The sequence below is a fragment of the Sphaeramia orbicularis genome, chromosome 4 (genome assembly GCF_902148855.1).
Source record: "Sphaeramia orbicularis chromosome 4, fSphaOr1.1, whole genome shotgun sequence".
Lineage (NCBI taxonomy): Eukaryota > Metazoa > Chordata > Actinopteri > Kurtiformes > Apogonidae > Sphaeramia > Sphaeramia orbicularis.
In genome coordinates this window covers 19,833,916-19,859,077 of record NC_043960.1, presented here as the reverse complement: position 1 = coordinate 19,859,077, position 25,162 = coordinate 19,833,916, and the positions used below count along the sequence as shown (strand labels likewise).

General features: G+C 37.3%; 1 protein-coding gene across 1 annotated transcript in view; it reads right to left on the bottom strand.

Moving 5' to 3' along the window:
- Positions 1-20,995, bottom strand: part of LOC115418687 (1-phosphatidylinositol 4,5-bisphosphate phosphodiesterase gamma-1-like) — a 69,588-nt gene extending 48,593 nt beyond the window's left edge. Inside the window, exon 1 of the mRNA XM_030133234.1 lies at positions 19,592-20,995. Coding sequence (XP_029989094.1) covers positions 19,592-19,862 — 271 coding nt within the window. The 5' untranslated portion in view covers positions 19,863-20,995. The remainder of the gene's footprint in view (positions 1-19,591) is intronic.
- Between the last annotated feature and the right edge of the window lie 4,167 nt (positions 20,996-25,162).

The window sequence follows — 25,162 nt, the reverse complement described above, 5'->3', positions numbered from 1 at the left end:
TACACATAGGTGTTTAAAACAAAGATAGAATAAGGAACTAAAGGGATTAACACAAAACTGCAAAATGAGCTGTAAGGATTACTTTAATGTTGAAGTGTTAGAATTGAGAAAATAGACGCTGAATTGTGATTTAAAAAATAAGTTAAAACATTTTTGTTACTATTTATGAGCACCACTCAGGTGGGTGGGCCATTTTTTTTCATAATTTTCAACAGTTTACATCAAGTGCTTTCTGCAACATGAAATGAAGACAAACCTCCAATTATACTTTTTTTTATTTTTTTTTATACAAACTATTTGCATATGTGACTAGAGAAACACATTCACAAAAAGTTTGGAGTAAATTGAAATAAAATAGATGTTTTTATAGACATATGAAATTTCGCCCATTGTAAGTAAATGGGAGAAGAAAAAAGATTTTTAAAATTCATAAAAAAAATTTAACTTTGACCTACTTTTCCCAAAATATAATCACATTTATTCTGGGTCACTGGCAATCTATATACCAAATTTGGTATGAATTCAACCAGTAGTTTTGCTCTTACAGACATTTGAAATTTTGCCCATTATAAGTAAATGGGAAAAATTAAGATTTAAAAAAATTCATAAAAATTTAAACTTTGACCTATTTTTCCCTGGCAATCTACAAACCAAATTTTGTAAGATTTAAACCAATAGTTTTGCTGCTACAGTGTTAACAAACAAGCAAGCAAACAAACAAACAAACAAAGAAACAAACAAACAACCAACCAAACCAAAAACAATACTCCTTTCCTCCCCTTTGGGGGGCAGGGTAATAAGTTGATTTACTTCCCTATACATCATGCCTGAGGGCACTGATGCATGAAAAACAATGAAAAACGGTATAACAGCACTGATACAGGTCAGTATTTAACACATGGCTACCGTTCCATACTTCAACACTGACTTCTCCTACAAAACGTAAATGACCTGAAATCGATTTCCGAGTCTGTAAAGGTTATTTAGAGAGAAAACAGTCAGCTGGAGCCTTATCTGTTATGGAATGGCCTTCACAGTCACCTGGCCTAAACTCTGTTGAACTGTTTTGGGATGAAATGAATCACAAAGTCAGGAACAAATATCCAGCAGCAAATTTCACACAAGACATGGTAAAGAGTTTCAGGTAAAAAAAAAAATGGTGAAACTAACTGTTTAGATGCCAGTAGCTGAGGAAAAACTGTTTATTGAGGTTTTTGGTTTTTTTTAAAAATCTGTACATTTGATTTATTTAGATAAAATAAATCTTCATATTAATTTGCTGTACATAAACAATAGGAGTATTCATGTGTCTTGGAAAAAAAGATAAATGTTTGGGTGTTTCCAGTCTATTTATAGGTGCTGCATTTTCATTTATATTGGTGAGGTGATGTCTCCTGAAATACAATAAAGCATTTCTTGGTGTTATAACAATGATGGATTGAAAGGGTAAAACTGCCAGGTATGCACACATTTCAGTCTCACTTCATTTTATTTTATTTGTAAGTGGTACTTTGGATGTGAGTCAATGGATGGAGCACAATTAGCTCATTTACTGTTGTTTTTGTGGTTTGGTGCTTTTTGAATCCCCCCCCCCAAAAAAAAAGAGAGAGGTCATGCCAGTAATGTTATGAAAATCTGTAAATATTACTTTCAAATGTAAATATGAGGACATGCATTTTATTATAACTCAGATTTGTCTTAAATTGTTTCTATAGATTATAGAAGTATATTGTGGATGAAAAAGTGCATGCAACTATTCATGCATGTTCTACTTCATATGATTCTGTATTTGGAGAATATGCTAATTTGTTATAAAATCCTGTGCAAAAGTCTTAGGCCATCAAGTTTTTATCTTTGCTGTTTTCAAAGGGTTGAAATGCGCATACATATTTATTCCTCATTCTCTTTTCCTAAGATACAACAAAAAAATGCATGGAATATGTGTGCAAACTTAAAAAAAAACACACAAACAACTGAGCAAAATGGTTTGTAAAGGTTAAAGGGACAAGAAGCAGCACAAACAGGTAGAAACATCTGACAAGTGTTTAATGAAACCTGGTATAAAACATGAGAAAACTAGAAGTACTCAGAGAGCGCAGACCTCCACAAAGGCAGATTAGTGGGCCCCCGTGGCCCCCCCACCCCCGATCACCACCAAAATTTAATAATTTGTTTCTTGTGCCAGTATCAACATTTCCTGAAATTTTCATCCAAATCTGTCCATAACTTTTTGAGTTATCTTGCACATGGACAGACAGACAGACAAACAAACCAACGCCAGCAAAAACATAACCTCCTTGGCGAGGGTAATGAATGCAATAAACCTTATATTGTCTGAACAGAAGGCTTAAAGACATGTTAAATACAAAGGGAGGTCACACTAAATACTACCACTTTGGTTTATAGACACTTTTTCCCTGAAACTTTTGTTTTTGTTGCTCAAGATTGAGTCAGTGGAATATAACTAACAAATTTCTGTCATTTATTTGTGGTCTGATTTTTTTTGTATGCGGTATCCGACAAAAAAAAAGGGAGGTCATGCCAGTAGGGTTATGAAAATCTGTAGATATTACTTTAAAATCTAAATATGAAGATATGCATTTTGTTTTAATTTGCTTAGGTTGCTCCTCATTTGTGCAGGATCTGAGGCATTCAGCGCCTCATTTGCGGTCCATGTCTGTACTTCCTGCAGAAGATGCTGGACCTTTTGTTTTCCTGCAGCCAGCCAGTCCTTCAATCTGAGACAGGACGCGAGGCACTCCCTGATAACCCCACACTTCCTGTGGCTCAGGATTTAATACCCCCACTGTTTGCCAAATGCTCATCGCAAAGAATAACACCGATTCCAGTGTGTGTGCAGTTCAGTTGAAACTTTAAAGCAAACAGTGGACAGAAAGTATTAGATAATAAAAACAAAGGAAGGAAAAGAAGGAGAGAGACTGGAGTTAGATAAATATGAGGGAGATTTCTAGGACAAAAGCATGAATGAATGAATGAACAAAAAGAAAGTGAAAGAAAACAGATCGGGAAAGTGGAATGGGAGGTTGTGTGTGTGTGGGGGGTGTGTGTGTGGAGGTGGACGAGTGGGGAGAGGACAGCTGGAGGACAGTGGAAAGGAGGCGTAGCACAGAGATAGAGCTGTGGGAGATAAAGTGAAGGAGAGACCCGCCGAGTTCCAGGAATGTAGTCGAGGAGGGGGGTGTTTGTAAAGGAGCGTTTGTGGGTTATGAAAGCTCATGTTTGTGTGTGTTTTCATGCATGTGAGGGCAGATCTGTTGAGAGGTGTAGGTGAACGTTCACACACACACACACACACACACACTCTGACCTGTGGATTAGCGAAGGCGACGTTTATGTGGTTTATGATTATGGATAAATAATTGACGAGGGGCTCCCTAAGCAGAAACAACACCTACACGAACACAGCGGCCATTAGTCTCAGATAGTTCATACAGAGAAGGAGACAGCATGCATCCGATGCATTAATGTGCAAAGAGGAATTAAAACACAGCAAGATCAGGAACATGCTGCAAAATATTATACATGGTGCAAATGCAAAATGTGCTGTGAATAAATCATAAATCTGACTAAAAACAGAAATCTAGTGCAATTACTGACATGAGCCTCAAATATAGAAAATTCAGCAAAACAAAGAACAAAACCACAAAAAGATCCTACAATAAAATATAAAATAGTTATTATCACAATATACAACATATATTGAGATGGCTGTTATTCTAAACATACACATTTTTCTTTTGTATTTTGCTTAAATTGTCAGAAAAATGTTTTCTTTTGTTGCAATTTTTGATATTGAACAATTATCGTAAATGTTTTAAATGTGCTAGATATAGATTTAAGTGTCCAGTATTTGTCATGTTCTAACCATAAAATATAACTTAAACCTAAAAATGATTATATGATTTGATCTAAATGTTTACCCTGACTCAAATACCAAACTTCTAACTTCAAATAAATGATATGACATGTAATGTGTTAATTACTGATACTGACTGAAATGTTGGCCCTAAATGTTGGCCCCATTGTACCACTCAAAAAAACAGACCAAATAGTGAAATGTCTTTCAAATACTGAAATGTGGTGCAAATACAGAAAGGAGTCAGAACTACAGAAACATTCTCAAAAAAGTGGTGCCAGGCACAACAAGCCCCGCCCCTCACACGTATTGTAGCTTATTTTGGCATCGATCCAGCTGATGTCATTAAGTCTATGCGTGTGCTAATGTCAGCGTATCAGTTGCCTCTATATATGTGCCAAGTTTGAAGTAAATTGAAACAAAATTGATGTTTTTATAAATATGTGAAATTTCGCCCATTATAAGTGAATGGGGGAAAAAAACATTTTAAAAATTCATATAAAAAATTGGAACTTTGACCTACTTTTCCAAAATGTAATGACATCTATTCTGGGTCACTGGCAATCCATAATCCCAATTTGGTATAAATTTAACCAGTAGTTTTGATGCTAAAGTGTTAACAAACAAACAAACTGAACCAAAAACAATACCTCTTGCCTCCCCTTCAAGGTGTGGGGTAACAAAAATGCAAACTAAAAATAATACTACTAATAAAAACCATTATTAAAAATGAGCAGTGAGAAATATGTCTGCACAGAAAACTATGGTAAATGGACTGCATTTGAAGAGTGGTTTTCTACCTCAGTGGCACCCAAAGTATGTTGCATTTCACCCAGTCACACATTCATCCATTACCAGTGGGCGTTGGGGCTCAGTGTCTTGCCCAAGGACACTACACCATGTGAAAACAATCAACCGTCCAGTTTGTGGATGACTCATGCTATCTCCTGAACCACAGCCGCCCCCAAAAACTAAAGAGTCAGGTTGCAATTAAAATCCGCATCTATCCAGGTTCAAGGACATTAAAGTGGCAATATGCAGTAATATACAATATGTAATATTTATGCTTTCAGATATTAAAATATGACCTACAATTATCATTTAGAGTTTAGAATAAAGAGCTCTGAAGTTCTGCCAAAGATGCAAATGTACTGGATTGTAGAGACATGAATTTAATAGATTCACATCGAGAGTCTATGGGATTTATGTGACCACTAGAGGGAGTAGTGAGTCACTCTGTCGGTCTCACATGGTAAAGACAACTAACAGTACAGGGCCTTTGAAAGGAGGAGATCCACTAAGAAACAACTCAAAGAGTCAAAGGAAGTCATAAAGTGATAAAAGGTAGAAGTACTGTTGTAGTTTTCTCCACTGGACACAGATATAAACTAGAAGCACTCGGAGAGCGCAGACCTCCGCCACGGCTGATCAGTGGCCGCCCCCGTGGGCCCCCCCCACCCCCGATCACCACCAAAATTTAATCATTTCTTCCTTATCCCATTTCCAACAAACCCTGAAAATTTCATCAAAATCTGTCCATAACTTTTTGAGTTATGTTGCACACTAACGGACAGACAAACAAACCCTGGCAAAAACATAACCTCCTTGGCGGAAGTAATGAAAAGAATGGAGTTCGATGCTGAAATGACAGTTTCACTATGAAACTTATGAAGGTATAAAGTTATGTGATGTTATTATCTTTACTAAGTTGCCATGTGTTGATTCATGGTTCAGACTAAACTGTGACAGTTCTGACCTTGTTCGGACGATTCCAAACAAGTCTTTAGTGCAGCTACAGACAACACAAACTATAAAGAAAAGGTGACTTTACTGGTTTTACTGGTCTTACTGTGGCTGTTTTCTGTCTTAACAACAGAGCTAACAGAGCTAAAGTTATAATGTAAACTATCAGCTGAGTCAGTACGTGAAGATTATGAGACACGGTGTCATTTAGACCGACTAGCTACAAGTTGTTGTTTGAAGAAGAAAACTTGATGATACCATAATACAGATGTGTGTAGACAATGAGCTTTATACTTCATTCACAGGGTGATACAGTCTGTGGAGACATAGCATTGATTCGTTGGTGGTTTTGGTCACCAAAAGTGTGTTCTGATATGCAACTTCCTGCTGATGTTGCCAGTTTGGGTTATCAATACTACATAAAACCCCTTTAAAAAATTAATAAAATGTATAAGTGAGTCAAGGGTTGAGAATAGATGTTTTCTGTACCAAGAGTGAAGCTCTTTGAGGCGAACGTTTGACTTGTGATAAAGAACAGATATAAAACTGGTTTGACTGTTGACCGTTGTTGCTCTCGGTCTGTTGTATTAGTGTCTACATTCACTGACACAAACAAGAACCTTGTATGTGTTCTCATGTTTACCCAATAACAGTGAATGCGATGGAAAACAAAGTCATGACAGAAGACAGTGCTTCAAATTAGGGCCAAGCAACACAGACCACAAATCATATTTCGGTATTTTTAGCCAAAATGGTGATACACAACATACATCTGTGTATTTTCTATGAAGTGGGCAGATGTTCAGGTGTTAGAGAAAGCCACATGTGATCTGTTACTAGAACGTTTATTAAAACAGAATGTGGTCGAAACAAAATGCAAAGACTTGAAAATATACAGCTGCAAAACAGATACAGAAAAAATATGAAGATCATGATTTGTAATGTGAGGCGATTTTCAGAGAGATCATACTAATAGTCAAGTAAATAAACAGAAATTCCTCAAAGTTTCCTACTCTGCTCATAATCACTTCAACTGGACCAAGTACTAGTTGCATTGTGGGTTGTTTGTAGCATTAATGTGGTATTTAAGTCTGTTTACAGTGATTCTTTAGAGTCAGTGTGGATTACGTTGCTGCCAAAGTAGCGTCACACTGCAAACTGTTATTGAGCCTGTTTACGTGACCATAAAAGTCTGATAACTGTGAGTAATCAGATAATTGCAATAATCAGATCTAATGCATTTACAAGCACTTAAGAAATGCGATAATCGAAAAACCCTGGTTTAGATGCTCCAGTCCATTATCGGATTTGTTTTGGAGTATGTGGTGATGATAGACTTAAACTTCCTGTTATTGTCTTCCACTCACGTTTGACTATACAACTTCAGTTCTCTACGGTTTTAATTGTGTTTACACATGTGCAGACGTAAAAGAATGAAATAAATCACATTAACATGCAGGAACACATCAGAATATTGGAAAGGAATCCAGGTGTGTTAATCTGATTTCTCATAATTAGATAACTGTCATTATCTGACAAAACATATCAGATTATCCTGTTTACATGATCACTTAAATAATCTGACAACTCCAGAAATCTGATAATGATCAGAGTATTGGTGTGCATGTAAACAGGCTCAATGAGATCAAATCCAGGGCATGAAAGGAGACTTGTGGAACCTACTGCTGAAACAAATATATCCCAACCTCAGAAGATGTGCCTTGAACTTCACATATTATGTCAGGACCTCTTTTGCGAATGCAGGTCACTTCAGGGTTGCATTCAGTTCATACTCAAAACTGATAGAAGTCGCATTTAATGTTTAAAATAAATGAGCACACAAAAAAATCGGATTTCACCCAAAAAATCTGAATTGTGCATTAAGACCTGTTGTCTGAACATAACCTACGAAACTAGCTCCCTCCTCCCAGTGCCAGAGGTACCACTGAGGTAGGGAAATGCATTTATTGCAACTGCTCACAAACTGCTTTTTAGCTTACCGGCCGACAGGCCGTAAGCTATTGTCATCATGCAGCATCCATCGTTGTCATCGTCTGTCTTCCGTTACAAAAATTTCAATCGTCTTCTTCTCCGAAACTACAATTCTGATTGACTTCAAACTTGGTAAACAGCTTATTTATGATGATGTCAACAAAAGTTAGTAAGATTATTTGGATCCGGATCTGATTCTGGATTTGGTGCGACTTTGAAAAATTTTCCCATCACCAGAGATACAGGGTGGGGAAGCAAAATTTACAATGAACATTTAGTTGTTTTTTCTCAGCAGGCACTACGTCAGTTGTTTTGAAACCAAGCATATATTGATGTCATAATCATACCTAACATTATTATCCATACCTTTTCAGAAACTTTTTGCCCATATGAGTAATCAGGAAAGCAAACGTCAAAGAGTGTGTGATTTGCTGAATGCACTCGTCACACCAAAGGAGATTTCAAAAATAGTCGGAGTGTCCATAAAGACTGTTTATAATGTAAAGAAGAGAATGACTATGAGCAAAACTATTACGAGAAAGTCTGGAAGATACTATTAAAGAAGAATGGGAGAAGTTGTCACCCAAATATTTGAGGAACACTTGCGCAAGTTTCAGGAAGTGTGTGAAGGCAGTTATTGAGAAAGAAGGAGGACACGTAGAATAAAAACATTTTCTATTATGTAAATTTTCTTGTGGCAAATAAATTCTCATGACTTTCAATAAACTAATTGGTCATATACTGTCTTTCAATCCCTGCCTCAAAATATTGTAAATTTTGCTTCCCCACCCTGTAGGAAGTGGATTGATACAATAAATCAGTAAGTATCAATGATATCAAGTTGGAATTTGAATTTTTTACAGATCTGATTGGAATATGACCAAAACATGGGCTATTTCTGTAATATAATAAATACACATAACTGGGTGATAGTAAATGGCATCTGGATACATTTCCCAAAGTTTTTAATTTGGCCGGTAAGCTACAGGGCCATTGGTCCTATTTTATTATATCTGAATGGGTTTTCTATTTGTTGTGTGCTTATTACATGTGTAGATAAGGCAATGGATACGGCTTCCCATGTGGACTGGTAGCTCTCAACTTTACAAGTATATCTTGGTTCAAAAAAGGTTGTGCGTCACTGTTTTTACAGCATCTCTGAGCACCACAACATAAATAGCGAAGAATCACTTGGATACTGATTGCAGTTAAGGGGACTAGTGTTTGTAGTTCAGGTTGTATTTTAGCCATATAGTAAGAAAGTATTTTTTAGTATGTATTGTCTGAAACTAGAGGTTATTACCTTTCAAATGAGGCATCATTGATTTTTGTCTTGTGGTTCTTTAGTTATACACTATAGCCATGTTTACAGAGATTCTGGAAAAAAGGTGAGATGATGATCCCACCTTTTTTCCACCACTGACTGATTTCCACAGCCAAGCCAAAGGAGTAACAGAGGTGAGACAGGCTGGACTTTTACACTGCAGACCTGCATTCTGGAATCAAAGGGGCTGTGACACAGTGCAGTGTATAGTTTGAGGCATAACTTGCGAGTTGGAAATACCCTGAGCATAGCAGACAGCCCACAAATGTTAGCATGGATAGAGTCCTCCACCTGAAGTGACAACAGCTCGCGGATCTCGGTGTCTCCCCAGTTTGACATCTTTCTGTTCGTGTTGATATGTTTATTTACTGTACACGGCCCGCACTCATTTTTAAATCCCCCCTGGCGTGGGGGTCACACACACAATTCATCATCAAAACGTCACACCTTGGTTGCAGAACGAAAGGTGTTCCTTTCACATTGCGTTCCGAAATCATGATTCCACCTTTATCACGGTTCTGTTACTGCCTCCAGAGGCGCTACAGAGGTGGGACCAAATGATCCCACCATTTCGTTTATACAGACGTCATTCTGGAATAAATGTGAAATATGCCTGGAACAGAAGGGCTGTGTAAAAGGGGCTATTGGAACTTGGTATGGAAAATAGGTGGAAATTAACACAAATTAAGTGAGAAGGAATAGGTTAATATGTATAAAGGGTTGGTTTAATAAGTTATAGCTTCAGCCTATAACTTTCCAGTCAATATTGATTTTCCCTGCAATTTAGTGTCTTTTTGTTTATCACTATTTCCATTAATCCTTTAAAAATTTCAGTAGAGACTGAAATAAACTTAGAAACATTGTAAGGATGAAATCTTTATTATCCAGTTATCATATCCATTACTCTAATAACAGTGACTTGTTGAGTTTTTTGTCTTTGTAGTTTTTTAGTCACACTGCTTTGAACCCTCTAGGCCTCCGTAGAAGAGAAGCAGGGGTATGGAAAATCACAACCTGCTAGACTTCTCACTAAACTTATTTCTATCTCACAAAGGAGGAGTCTGGAGGTTTTTTTTTTTTTTTTTTACAACGTGCTGCCATAAAGTGAGAGAGTTAGAATAACACATGGCAGACAGAAGGAAACTCTATCATGCCAGTTGTGAATGTCAGAAGTTTTCTTGGTGCTAACAGACACTGTAACAAATCCTCCCCCAGGCCACAAAATCCAGGACGCAGACAAAAGCCTCCACACCCGAGACAGGCAGAACGGAGCAGCAACAGGCCGAGCTAAAAGCACAACCTGCTGCTTTCAGAGTACCACTGCCACTTGAACCGACTCCAACGGGCCGCCACAGTCACCACAGACCACAGACAGACAGACAGGCAGGCAGTCAGACAGACAGACAGACAGACGGACAGTGAGCTGGGGTTTCGTCTCAGGGTCTCCTGTCTGTCTGCAGAGCTGCTGACTGGCTGACGGGGAGAGGACAGGGGTCACAGGGTCGTGATGTGTCCGTCCACTGAAGAGGCTCTGACAGCACCAGCAGCTCACACAGAAACTGAATAAGCCCTTAGACGTGTTATTTTAAAGCAGGGGTGTTAAACATACGGTCTATGAGCCAAAACCAGCCCACCAAACGGCCCAATCCGGTCCATGGGATAAATTTGTGAAATCCAAAAATTACACTGAAGACATGAACACATGGTGTCAGAATCATTCAGGGAGCACATACAGCCCAATTCAATCTCAAATGGGCCGAACCAGTAACATACTAGGAATAACTTAGAAACTAGAAGCACTCGGAGAGCGCAGACCTCCGCCAAGGCTGATCAGTGTCCCCCCCCCCCAGTGGGCCCCCCCACGCCAAGGAGGTTATGTTTTTGCCAGGGTTTGTTCGTCTGTCTGTTCGTGTGCAACATAACTCAAAAAGTTATGGACAGATTTTGATGAAATTTTCTGGTCTGCGCCCCCCCCCCGTGGGCCCCCCCACCCCCGATCACCACCAAAATTTAATCATTTCTTCCTTATCCCATTTCCAACAAACCCTGAAAATTTCATCAAAATCTGTCCATAACTTTTTGAGTTATGTTGCACACTAACGGACAGACAAACAAACAGACAAACAAACCCTAGCAAAAACATAACCTCCTTGGCGGAGGTAATAATGACAACTCAAAAATTTTGTCTTTGTTTTAGTTTTTTGAAAAAGTAAAATTACATGATGACATTATTTTCAATTACAAACTCTACTTTCACAAATAAGTGACTAATATTAACAAATACACTGTCGCCCATAAAGTTGGAATAAAAATTTTTTTAGCTATTCTCATGAAATGATTGTGACAATGTGATTTATTCTTGTTAAATAAAGTGTAACTGGGACTCAGTATGTAGTCATTGCTCCTGGTCAAAGGTGATTAATGATTTGTAGAAACAGGAATAACAAGAGGAATGTGTCTGAAAACAAAATTATTTAAAACTTTATGCGTGACAGTGTTTGAACAACCTCAAATATCTTCAGAAAAGTAAGTGGAATTTTAACAGTGTTTGCCTTTGTAGATCTGATGTGATGTACATTACAATTGTAATCTGAAGCTTTATGTTGCCAAAATTGGAATTCTTTTCTCAAGAAATTTTAGGTTGTTCATATTAGTTAACAGTATTACTTATTTTTGGAACTTCTTTTTATTGGGGTTTTTCAAATACAAGTACATTTCAAACGAGGTACAATGAGATGCATATGTATATACTATAAGATAAGATACTTTATTGTCATTATACAGAATAAGTTCCCATAAGGGGAGTATTCCATTTTTTTTTAAAAAAAGATAGTTTATAACAAATTTTACTTTTTTGCACTGAGACATAGAGGAACATTTGGAGCTGACATTATTTATAGGTTATTATGTTATTATTTTACTGGTCCAGCCCACTTGAGATCAAATTGGGTTATATGTGGCCCCCAAACTAAAATGAGTTTGACACCCTTGCTTTAAAGGGTCAGCTCACCCTGTTCACACAATGATGATTAGTGGTTTCTATTTAGTTACATAAAAACAGCTGAATGATACTAACAGAAATGTCATATTTCATTGTGGAGTATAATTACTTTAACCTGGGGATATCTAGTTATTTGGAAAACAATCCCCCCTCCCCCATTTCTGTGTTTCATGTAGTGCATTCACACAGGATAAGTGAAATTTCTTTTTTTACACACATTTGCTGATTAACTTTCACCACTTACAGATAACTGATGAAACAGGCATCCATGTCCATATTCAAATTTGCTTTCCTTACATCTTTACTAAATTAACACCCTAAACTTTCTTCAGCCAGTCTCTATAGTCTATGACCAGGAAGTAGACAGAATAAACAAAAAATATTAAAATTCCCACAAGTGTTGGGACATGTATATCATAGGACATCCATACTTCCTGAAATGAGGTAGGTAATTTGATGGATTTTTACTGTACGTATTACAGACATTGCAGATTCACACAAAATTAAGATCACAGACGACCTCTGCATTTATCACAAATTACCAGAGATCTAGTCCAGGTTATAGTTATAATATTGCATTAGTTTCTTCTTTTATTTGGAATTTCCAAAAGTGCCTCATGTGCCACAATATGGGAGTTAAAAACAAAAGAAAAAATAAGACATAGCTGCCAAAGTGGAATGGTTTTGGCAAATTTGTGCCTTTCTGGTGGTGTTCAGTATATATCAGTATCAGTATATGATCCAACAATTTAGATGTTCCTAATAATAATAATACATAATCTACTTTTACATAATATATTACTCTCAAGACAAGATCAGTCAGGCTTTGTAGTCAGATCTGCTTTTCCAAATGTAGGCCGCAACTAAAAATTATTTTCAGTGTCGAATAATCTGTTGATATAGTTTCAATTAATTGTTTAATCGTTTGGTCTGTAAAACGTGAGAAAACTGTGTAAAACCCAACGTAGCATTTTCAAATGAGTTGTTTGGTCACAATTCAAATATATCAGTTTACTGTTACTGAGAAGGAAAGAAATCAGATTCACATAGTTTCACATTTAAGAGGCTGGAATGTACAAGTATTGACTGAACTGTTACAGCTGTAGTTGGAATCCAAAGTGAGTCCCTGAGAAGTTTTTAATTTGTTACCAAATACATTACAATAATAATAATAATAATAATAATAATAATAATAATAATAATAATAATATGTTAATTTTCTGAATTAAAATAGAAGAAAACTGTTCTCTGGAAGTGTTTGACTACAAACAGAAAAGACAAATCAAGACAGAACTGACCTAAAATGATGAAACAATATGGAAAATATGCAAAAAAGATGTAAAAACGGTGTAAATATAATACACTTTATGTATATATATATATATATATATATATATATATATATATATATATATATATATATATATTTTAGGGCTGCACGATTAATCGATTTTAAATCGAAATCGGATTTTTTAATTAGGACGATTTTTAAAAAAGGGAAATCGTAAAATCGATTTCATCTCTCTCGTGCCTGCGGGCCGTGCGCTTGCGGGCTCCCGTAGGCTCCTCCTCCTCCTATCAGTGACAGCGGTCTGTCACAGAACTCCGTGCAATGGCCGGACTTTAAATGTGTTCATGAGCTCGCAGTACTTACAGCAATGTAAGCCGTGGCTTCACGCACGGATCCCGCAACTGAAATAGAACTGCATGCGGATCACTCATCTTCCGTTGTCCCGGATCCGTACCGTACTGTCTTCTTCCGATCCGGGTCCGGGTCTCGGGGTCATCAGCCTCAGCAGAGGAGCCCACACAGCCCTGTGCCCACACACATCCACCCGCTCCAGGACAGAATCCCTCCAGCGTGTCCTGGGTCGGTCTGTTCCACGCACGGATCCCTCAGTTTAAACAGAACCGCGTGTGGATCACTTATATTAACCTGGTCCACGCACGCACGCACGCACGACTGATGCCTGTCACTGACTTACATTGGTATCACTTCTGTGGGCCCAGATACCCAGGAAAAATAAATAAATAAATAAAAATAAATAAATAAATAAATAAAATTTAAACAACAACAACACACACACATATATATATATATATATATATATATATATATATATATATATATATATATATATATATATATAAATTTAAATAATTAATTTAGTCCTCTTACTTGCTAAATTTTTCATTCACAAATGTAAGTTCTGTAACACAAAAACAAACATTATTTATTTTTTGAAAGATGTTGAACTTTATTTAAAGCTGTTAGATAAATCTGGAAACAAAAAGGCTATAAAAAAACATAAGTATTTGCTCTGATTTGGACATTGTATTATAGTGTATTCCCCCTGGCAAACTTATGTTATTTTCTTGTTGCATACATTGTTTGTATACTCTATTTCATTCAATAAAGATTTAATTGAGAAAAAATAAACTTCTGGGGGTTCATCACGTGATACCATCACAGATTTGAGGTCAGAGCAGTGCTTTGCATAGTGGGCTGCTCATGAAAACGACATGCTGACTTCTGTTGTCTTTTGTAGTTTTACCCAAAAATCAAAATCAAAATCGAAAATCGAGTTTTTAGAGGAAAAAATCGGGATTTTTTTTTTTTTGCCAAAATCGTGCAGCCCTAATATATATATATATAAAAAGTTGATAATAAGTTTGGGAACCACTGAGCTAGATGATTGAAAGTCTTGATTAACCCATAAAGACCCAGTGCAACTTTTGTGGCAGTTCCAAAGTTTTTTTTTTCTCTATTGTTAACCTTTCTTAAGTGATTTATCACCATTTACTGCAATATTATTCTCTGTATATTGTATTTTTAAGTGAAAATAATGTATTTTCCTATATTTAATTTATTCATCCTGTAGATATTCATAAAAGCTCAGATTAAATTTGGGTTTTATATCAAAAACAGAGAAAACTGAAGAAAAACTGACGTTTTGTGCAAAATATATCATTAACTGAACATAAACCCAGTGTCTCCATCCACTGTCATTGATCCAACTGAATGGGTTTTACTGGTGAATCAATGTTTTAGAAGATGATGGTGTTTCCACGGTAACTACGGAACTTCTCAGCATCCAAATGGATCATATCTGATGACCATGAAAAGATGACAAACTGTATTTTACACCAATTATTCACATGTATTGATAGGATTAGTGGATCAGCAGGTATTAAACAGTTTAGATCAGTAGATGGTTTTGGTCACTGGTGGCTGTTTGGGTCTTTATGGGTTAAAGCCATTCATCACAGCATAACTTGCTGCTCCTAAACTGCCAAAACTTTGCTTTTATGTAGAAACTGTGATAAAAACTAGGTTCTTATTCTTATTGGATAGTCTGCAGTGATGTCCAGCTAAAAAAAAAAAGTATGTATGATATGAAGCTCTGGAACATCTGCTCCCATTTCAATAATACAATGAAAGCATTTTAGTTTGTGTTCCTGAAACCTCAAACTCAACAGCAGCACGTCCTTCGAGTCAAACTATTTCCCTGTTTTCTGTTATAGTCGTTACTGGATGTATTTACTAAACAAGCAGCAGTCCCTCTGAGATTTCAAGGAAGCGTTCACCACAAATCAAATCCCATTCACCTCCATTATAAAGGAATGGAGGCAAACGGCCAAACCACAGCCATAAATCTCAAATCTCCTACATGAACAGACACAACTAGCAAAAGATAGCAAGAAGACAGTCGATGTTTCCGGGTTATTTATGTGATCTCACCTCGTAAAACAGTCACTTCATCTTTAAATAATGTATTTTTCAGGTTTTTCTCTCGTTTTTAGGACACACTGACCTCTCAAACATTGATGGGAAAGGAAAATCCCTCCCAGAACTGTCCCATTCTTAATGTGTATCCATACTAAAAGTGATGGGTTGTTAAAAGTTGTCTGCACTTTTTATTTTGAAGGGTTGGTTGGTTGGTTGGTTGGTTGGTTGGCTTGGAGTCGCAGCTCCCAAACATGCACTCGCAGAATAAGAAACCATCCCTGGTGTTTTGTTTCTGTGGCTGTCAGCATGTTCTCATATTGTTCAGCCTGATCTTGCATTTCAGTATCTTCTGATACAAAATCATCCCCAGTAATCCAGTTACTCCAATACTTTAGTATAAAACTGAAGCATTTGTACTTTAAGTATTTACAGATAAATATGCATCTTCATATGTCTATAAGTCTCAGAGGCTAATACTGTACTTTTTCCCCCTAATAAATTCATCTCATAATATAAGTTAGTTTTTAGATTTTAGTTTTTCATTCCAATCTGTCCATTGAAAACTAGTGATGTCCTCATACTTTTTATGATGAAATTTTGATTTAAATTTGGAGTCATTATTTATAGGTTACTATGCTATTATTTCACTTGAGATCACAATTGGGCTGAATGTGGATCCTGAACTAAAACAACTATGACACACTTAATAACTTCAGTATAATTTTTGCACTTTCCAAATTCATACTGTGGGCCAAATTAGAACCTTAGGTAGGCCAGTTTTGGCCCGCGGGCCGTATGTTTGCCACCCCTGCTATAGCACATCTATAGACAAGTCCGTCCAGTGCATTCTGTGCCATACGTACCTCACAATGAGTACGCACACAGACCATACAACCGCACAAAGTGAAAATGAAACTTAAGATGCTTTACTAATTCCTCTAAGTCTCCTGCTGTTGTGCAGCATATTTTCCTTTTCCTTGCCTTTGGAAACTTTAATTTGAGGGGGCACGATGGTTGTGTAAGGGGGCATTGCCCCCTCTTGCCCCCCCTAGAACCAGGCCCGGATTGGCCTGATCTCATGACTAAATCTTATCTGATCTTCTGAAAAATGCCAGATTGGCAGTTGATACCAATCTTTAGATCAGGTCGGGACATCCCTATTGAAAACCATTATTGTGAAGGTTTAAATGGGGCTATGTGTAGTATTTCTACGTTCAAGTATTAAAAATGACTTAGAATTAATATTAAACTGTTAAGAGGAAAGACCTCTGAAGATATGTCAAAAGATGCCAGGATTGTAGCGATATGAACTGAATATATTTACAATGACGGACCATCTGATTTATGTGACCACTAGAGGGAGTAGTGAGTCCCTCTGCTGGGTTCCAATGGCGAAGAAAACTAACAAGATGGGATGAGAACCACTGTTTCCAGCTTTTCAAACATCTGATCTGTTCTCTTCTGCTGCTGTTTCCACCACATCTGCACTACATGACCAATGTCTACCATCTCCTGTTATATTCTATCATTTAACTTGTCATGTCACAAATCACAGTCTTGGTTATATCTGTTATCTCTGGATGCCACTTGTGCACACATAGGAAACCAGCATGAAGAAACAACAACAAACATGGAAAAAAGTGAATGACACATAGACATGCAGCCTTGTCTACTCCTTTATCGCCTCCACATCAGCTACATTGCTATACTGGTACAACTTTAATCTGTCACATCTCCTCTCAAAGATCATGACCTTCATAGTGAACAAAAACAATGTGCACTGTGCAGTAAATCACTTACAGTTTGTCAAACCCTAGCAGCTCTGTTAGCATGATTGAAACAATATAATATTATGTTTGTCCTGTCGCTTATTATTAAAGCAAAACAAGCTGGATTCAGCGCCTACATGCCGTCACCACCAGGTTGTTGATATCGGACACTTTTTAATTTGACAAAACCTGTGAGTATTACAAATCCTGTTGTAACGTTTACACACTGTAGCCTCGTGCAGACAGTGGCATTGAAAACAATCCTTTCTAAATAAAAGGGAACAGAATTACCTTACTGCTAGTATTGACCGATGAAAAATTATTTGTGCAGAATTTAGAAAATTGAAGAAGTGATATATTGATATGCATTGATAAAATACACTGATTTGAAATGTTAACTGGTTTATCTGAATCTAATTAAAATGTGAAGCAAGTAAAGATTAATGCTTATACACATATTTACATAATTACTGACAGTATATAAAGTAATTCATTAAATAACATAAACATTAATGCACTAGTAATATATATATATTTAATATATTGTTTTAATAGCATTGAGATTGATCGATTTACTGAACAATGACTACTCTGATTTTTCACACTTATTAGCGGATATGGTTGCATATTTATTATAATAGTGGTATATATATTTTTGAATAGTATGTTTAACTGGGGCTGGGTATTAAATTCAGTACTTTGACAGTGATGGCCATATTGCGTAGATTGACAAATAGGGATGTTAGAAAATATCGGCAATATATCGCGATATGTCATTTCACAATACTGTATCGATATTAAGAAGTACTGTATCGATATTTTTAGGTTTTTATTCAAATGCAGATATGGCGGAGGTTCATTTTTGTTTTTCTTTATTGTTTATATTTTATTTACGATCAATTATCACTGTTTTATTAAATAATGGTTATTTGAAGCATCCTAAAACCACTTTTTACTGTCTGAGAGGCAGATGTTAGTTCCTTTGTTGGGACTGCACAAAAATAATGTTATGATGTTAGTTATGAACTAACAGAATATGAACATTTGAGCAAGATCTTAAACTGTAATCTCTGTAAAATGTCATTTAAGTTTTAACACAAGAACATTTTGTGATATAGCATTAGATCCTGTTGTGATCAAATAAAAATGTGTTTCGTATTTGTGCATATTTCGGGTGTAATTCAATTTTTCCAGGAAATAATCATTTTAAAAGAAGAAACAAAAAAATTGCCTTTTTAACAGTATCATGACATATTGTATCGTGATCCTTTTTTTTTTTTTTTTTTTTTTTTTTTACAACATTTCAGGTTTCTCATATTTTTTGCACTAAAACAAAAAGAAAAAAATTTAATTTGTCATTATTATGATAGTTCTAGCGCACCTGTGTGGGGTTCTAGATGTGGTTGTTTGTATGCGGTTGTGTATTCGTGCATGCTGTACCGCATTTGTCCAGCAGTCACCGCAAAAGCATTGTGGGTATAGCAACATGATTGTAAGTCTACTGTGCTCCAAAATTACTAATATCTCCAAAAATATTGGTCCTATCAACTTGCTGTTTTCGCTAGTCTGTCCTTTTACCAAAAATACATAAATATGCCAAACTGCAGCAGTCAGCTCTTTCCGGAGTTTATACTGATCCCGAGACACACACACATGCACACAGCGGCCACTTGGCTTTTATAATACAGATTTTAATGGTCTGGTCCACTTGAGATCAAATTGTACTGTAAATGGTTCCTGAACTAAAATGATTTTGACATATTTAACTGTTAATACCACAGCATAATTTTTACATTTCACAAATTCTTCCCGCAGGCCAGATTGGACTGTTTGGCAGGCCAGTTTTGGCCCACGGACCAAATGTTTGACACCCCTGTGACACTTAATAGTACCCCAGTAGCATTAAAGTACTTAAGTTGAGTACCAGCCTTATCAGTATTAAAACCAAGATAAAGTTATTGGTAAGACTGTCAAAGGTCACAGTAGGTTACCTGATGACTGCAGAACTTTCATTTGTGGAGCATTTTCACAGTCGTACATAAAGTAAAGCCCTCAGATACTTCCTGTACCCCTGCCTCAAACACACAGTTGAAATGATGTGAATAAAGCACAGACGTGAGCTGTCAAATGTACCATAGTGTTTAAAAATACTCACTCTCTCCTTCTATCTTGTCTGGGTTTCGACTCCACACTATCTGCCGGGTGTCCTGCTTTATCTGGAACGTTCTCCTCTCCGGCCGCTGGGATTTCTTCTGGTAGAAGATGGTCATCACCGTGCCCATCTCCAGGCTGTGGAGGATGCGAGGACCGGCCTCTGTCCAGTCCAGCATCCGGGAGGCCATAAGTGGACCGGCAGCCCCCACGGCACCGGCAGAGGCCTCCTCAGCACAGCCATTGAGGCAGTTACTGAACCTGGCAGCACACATCTTCACTGCATAGCTGAGAGGAAACCTTGCAGGATTACTAATCTGTTATGGGGTGAGGAGGCCTGTTTTTGACAAATGCACCAAAGGCCACACACAGCAGGTATCCACACCACTGGGAGGAGGAAACCTGGTTAGGAATCCAAATGGTGCCAACTCAGGGCCATGCAGGGACTGTGTAATCAAAGCAGTTTAACAGTAAAAAAAAACAAGCTAAAAGACATCACTCAGCAGCCACAGAGCTCAAACACTGAAATGATCCTGTGGTCCTCTGGAGGGGGAGTGGATCTGGATCCTTGTGTTATCCTTTCCAGATGCTTCTGGCAGCTCACCAGCGAAATCCACTCGGACTCACTTGGTCTTCTCATCACAGATGGACTCAGGTTTCCACCCTCCTGCTAAGTCCACGACAGCAAAACCAGCACGGCGGCTTCCAGCTCCAGCTCCAGCCCCAGATCCAGACCAGACCGGGAGCGCGCCGACGCCTGATGCCGCTGATGCCGCTGCGCTCAGGCGGTAAACAGATGGATACTGTCCCACTGTTGTTGTTTTTTCTTTCTCTCTATCTTTCTTTCTTAGGGGGAAGAATGCAGTCAATACGAGGGACAAAGACGCCGAGTTATGTAATGACGAGTCGGACAAATACCCGGAGGTGCAGCACACAGGAGGACGGGCATCGGCGGCTTCACGGCGGTGACGGCGCGGATGGGAGAGCACGGAGCGGCCGCGGAGAGAACCCTGTGCGCTCCCATCCGCCGAACCATTCTGCTCTCCCCCACTCACTCTCTCACTCACTCACACGCTTCTCCGGTACGTTCCCAACCAGCCACCGACAAGATGCATGATCCTACGCAGTCTCCGGGTCGCTGAAGCCGTCCAGAGCCGTGCGCGGCTGCGGTACGCGTTCCTCTCCAACAGCCCGGATTGGCGTTCGCTCCTCGGCCACAGGATCCGTGCCTGCGCGTCTCCCCCCTTCAGCTCGTACGCCAGAGGTCTTGAGAGGAAATTAGGGCTAGCAGACCGGAAAAGCTTGATCAGATTTTTTTTCCTGTGCTGTAGTATATCTGAGGGAAGATGAGGGGAGTGGAGGGAGTCGGAGCGCAAAGGAGGACGCAGGAGCAGAGCGACCTCCGCGGGCCTCCAGGAGATGTGCAGCCGTAGGGGGAGGAAATGAGCTGCAGTCCTACCGGGAAGGGTGAAGGGGGGAAGTCAAGGGGTGAAGTGGGGTTCAAAGGTCATTCATGTGTCAGACTCTTAATAAAATGAATGCGGGGCCAGTGTTTATGCGGGACATAGGTAGTCTTACAGTTTCACATGTCCAGTTTTTTTTTCATTCATGTATACATGTAAATACATACAAAAAGCATTTTCCTTCCAGTCATAAAAACATTTTTTTCCCATTAAATATTTATTCAACGAGGTAACGAGGTTTTTTCTCATCATAAAAACAATGGGGGAAAAAAATGTTTTTATGACTGGGAGGAAAATGCTTTTTGTATGTACTTACATGTGTACATGAATGAAAAAAAAAAAAAAAAAAAAAAAAATTGGACATATGAAAATGTAATTCGATTCTAAGGAGCACCACAAGGTGTATCTTAGAGTTGAATTACATTTTCACATGTCCATTTTTTTTTCATTCATAATAATGATAATAATAATAATGGATTGGATTTTATGTAGCGCTTTTCTAGACACCCAAAACGCTTTACATTAATGATCCATTATTCAATCGCTCTCACATTCTCCCTCAGGTGGTGGTAAACTACATATGTAGCCACAGTTGCCCTGGGGCAGACTGACAGAAGCGTGGCTGCCAATTCGTGCCTACGGCCCCTCTGACCACCACCAAACATTCATATGCATTCATACACCAGTGTGAGTGGCACTGGAGGCAAGGAGGGTGAAGTGTCTTGCCCAAGGACACAACGGACTAACTAGGATAGAGTGGGATTCGAACCGCCAACCCTTTGGTTATTGGACGACCTGTTCTACCTCCTGAGCCATGTATATATGTAAATACATACAAAAAGCATTTTCCTCCCAGCCATAAAAACATTTTTTCCCATTAAATATTTATTCAACAAGGTAAAGTATACAATCAATGTATAGAACAAGAAAATAATAATTTGGCTTGCCTTTATTAGGCATTTTACTTTTACACAAATCCTACAGTGTGCCTTGGAATATTTTTTGAAATCTTGCATCTTAATGCGGATTTTTTTTTTTTTTTTTTTTTAAACTCCAAATAGTAAGACACACCACAAGTTTCCAAAGAGCACCTGTGGATAATCACCAAGAAGACCCAGCAGCACTTCCACTTTGTTGGTTTAAAGAAAATAACAAGTTTGCCTGGGGAAAGGGTTATACAATTATTACAATAAAATGTCTGAATCAGAACAAATGTTGATGGTTTTTATGGCCTTTTTGTTTCCAGATTTCTCTGAAACACAGGTGTCAAACATACGGCCCGGGGCCAAATCCAGCCCACCAAAGGGTCCAGTCCGGCCCTTGGGATGAATTTGTGAAATGCAAAAATTCCACTAAGATATTAACAATCCTTTTAGTTCAGGCTCCACATTCAGACCAATTCAATCTCAACTGGGCAGGACCTGTAAAATACTGTCATAATAACAAAGAAATAATGACAACTCCAAATATTTATCATTGGAAATGTAAATATTTTCATGTATTTACACTAAAACAAAGTGTAATTTTGCAAAAACGTGAATAATCTGAACAAATATGGACAACCTGAAATGTCTTAAGAGAAGTAAGTACAATTTTAACAAGATTCTGCCTGATACTAAATGTTTTGTGTATTTGTAGATCCACTGTGATCTGTAAGTTATAATGTACATGTGTAAATGATAAACTGAGGCAGAATATTGTTAAATTTATTCTTATTTTTTCAGTTTGTTCATGTTATTCACATCTTTTGAAAAGACAGTTTGCAGATGTAAACCTTTTCATAATGTAAATTTACTTTTTTTGCTTTAAAACATAGAGAAAAGTTTGGAGTTGACATTATTTATATATTATTATGTTATTATTTCACTGGTTTGGCCCACTTCAGATCAAATTTAGCTGAATGTGGCCCCTGAACTAAAATGAGTTTGACACCCCTGCTCTAAAAGCTTTAAATAAAGTCCAACATCTTTAAAAAAAAAATTATAAAAAATGCTGGTTTTGTGTTACAGAACTTACATTTGAGAATGAAAAATTTAGCAAGTAAGATAAATAAATTTATTACATAAAAAAAGTGTTTTTTTGTTGTTTTTTTCCTTTTTGGGGTATCTGTAAAAACAAAATAATAAATTTTTCCATGACATAACAAAGACTGTGAAAACACGGTGTATAATAAATCTACTGAAGTCCTTCCACAGTTTCTTGGTGTATGAACAATGCCTGTGGATGGTCTGTGGATGGTCCCCACAAAAAGAACAGTTTATGTTTATGTCTTTTTAAAATTTTAACATGTAGTGGTTAGCAGGGTAATATTTGTGAATAATTCTGAAGGATACTTCTTTAACCTTGCTGGTGACAAGGTATTTGTGGGGAATCATCCAAACTTCGATCCAATCAACATCATCAAAAAATGCATTGTTGAGGAGAGAAAAAGCTCTGTCACTGACAATGGTTAACTTCACATGATAGCATTCACCTTTTTATAGGTGTTTATTATGATAATGCTTAAACACTTCCAGATTTTCCAACTGGATCACTTTTATTGTGGCTTCGACTAAAAATCTGATTAAATCTTCACCTCTACTAAATATCTAATTTGCTGGGATAAAGAAAACATCAGCAATGAGCATTATTCTGCTCTATTAGACAGTACAATGTGTGAAAATCATTTGAGGATTGGTCCTGAGAGACAGATATCCGCCATCCTGGATGATATCATTGCATCTCTGTGTCTAATCAGCTCCATATGTCTCACTACATGTATGTGTATTTCTACAACCACTGCTCAGCTAGCAGCCAATCAGGATGTAAGAAAACATGGCTCATATGTTATGGAGCAAAACGGAAGAGAGCTGCACAGTGTGTAACCCTTTAGTTCACCTCTGAAACAGCTCAAACCAGATATTTATTCCATTTTGTCTTTTTACTTCATTTTAAAACTTGTCAAAGGATTTTAATCATCACAAATCGTGAGAAATCTAATAAAAACTGCAAAAACTCAACTCAAAGAAAGAGATGAATATTAAACAGAAACTCAGACCAGATTCAGCTTATGGCTTCTTCTTACTCCCTTTCAGGCACAACAGTTGTTCTTTTTTCTATTATTCTATTTTTATTTTTGTTATGTTTTTGTTGTTTTTTTCCCCTCTGTTTTGTATCATACTTGTTTGAAATAAACTAGACTAAACTAAACTAAACTGTACAGGTAGTAAGCAAACTAGTCAGGATACAGAGACAATACTGGTGATAGTTAAAGCTGCATTGATCAGTTTTTGTTCTGTAGGGAGCTGACAGACTTGACTTGGATCATTTCTCACATACAGTACAAAAGACAATGGTGTAACATGGGGAAAAAGAAATGTGGTGAATCTGATTGTCATTATATTTATGCTGCTTCAGTCTGATACCGTTGCTGTTCCTCCTTTTAATGTCATATTTGTTTGAATCAGTTTCACTGAGTCTGTTTACATGACCATACAAATCTGATGACTGGGAGTAATCAAATAATTCCAATAATCGGATCTTATGTGTTTACATGCACTTCAGAAATGCAATACTCAAAAAAAAAAAAAAACCCGGTTTACCAGTTTCAGTCCATTGTCAGATTTCTTTCTTAAACACATATTAACTGCTGTGGAATAAAACACAAACTAAGCAAAACAAAATACAGTTTTGAAGTTCTGTAAAAGATGTGACACTTGGGATGAATCTAAGGTGTCACCAGTGTAATCAAACATAAGCTAAACTGACTAGGGTAAAGTGTGGACTTGAACATTTAATTCAACTTCTTGAGACCCAGGAATGTGTTTTTGGCCTCTTTACATTCTCCTCAGCTTTAGACAAAAAAAAAACAAAAAACTGAACTGAACTGAAAAAGCTGTCAACCGCAAAAGACATTCCATGAACAATAAAAACTGTATCTCAAAAAACTGTTGCATCACACTGTTTCCAATTAAGATAATTATCAATTATTTAATGTAAATAAAAAGCCAAAAATTTTACTTTCCCGAGTCTCAGGACAGGGTGCTTGCTCTTTATCCAAATAAAAATTCTAGACTTTTTCAAAAGTGCTATTTTTTTTACCCAAGACCTTGACTTTGTGTACTTTAATACTT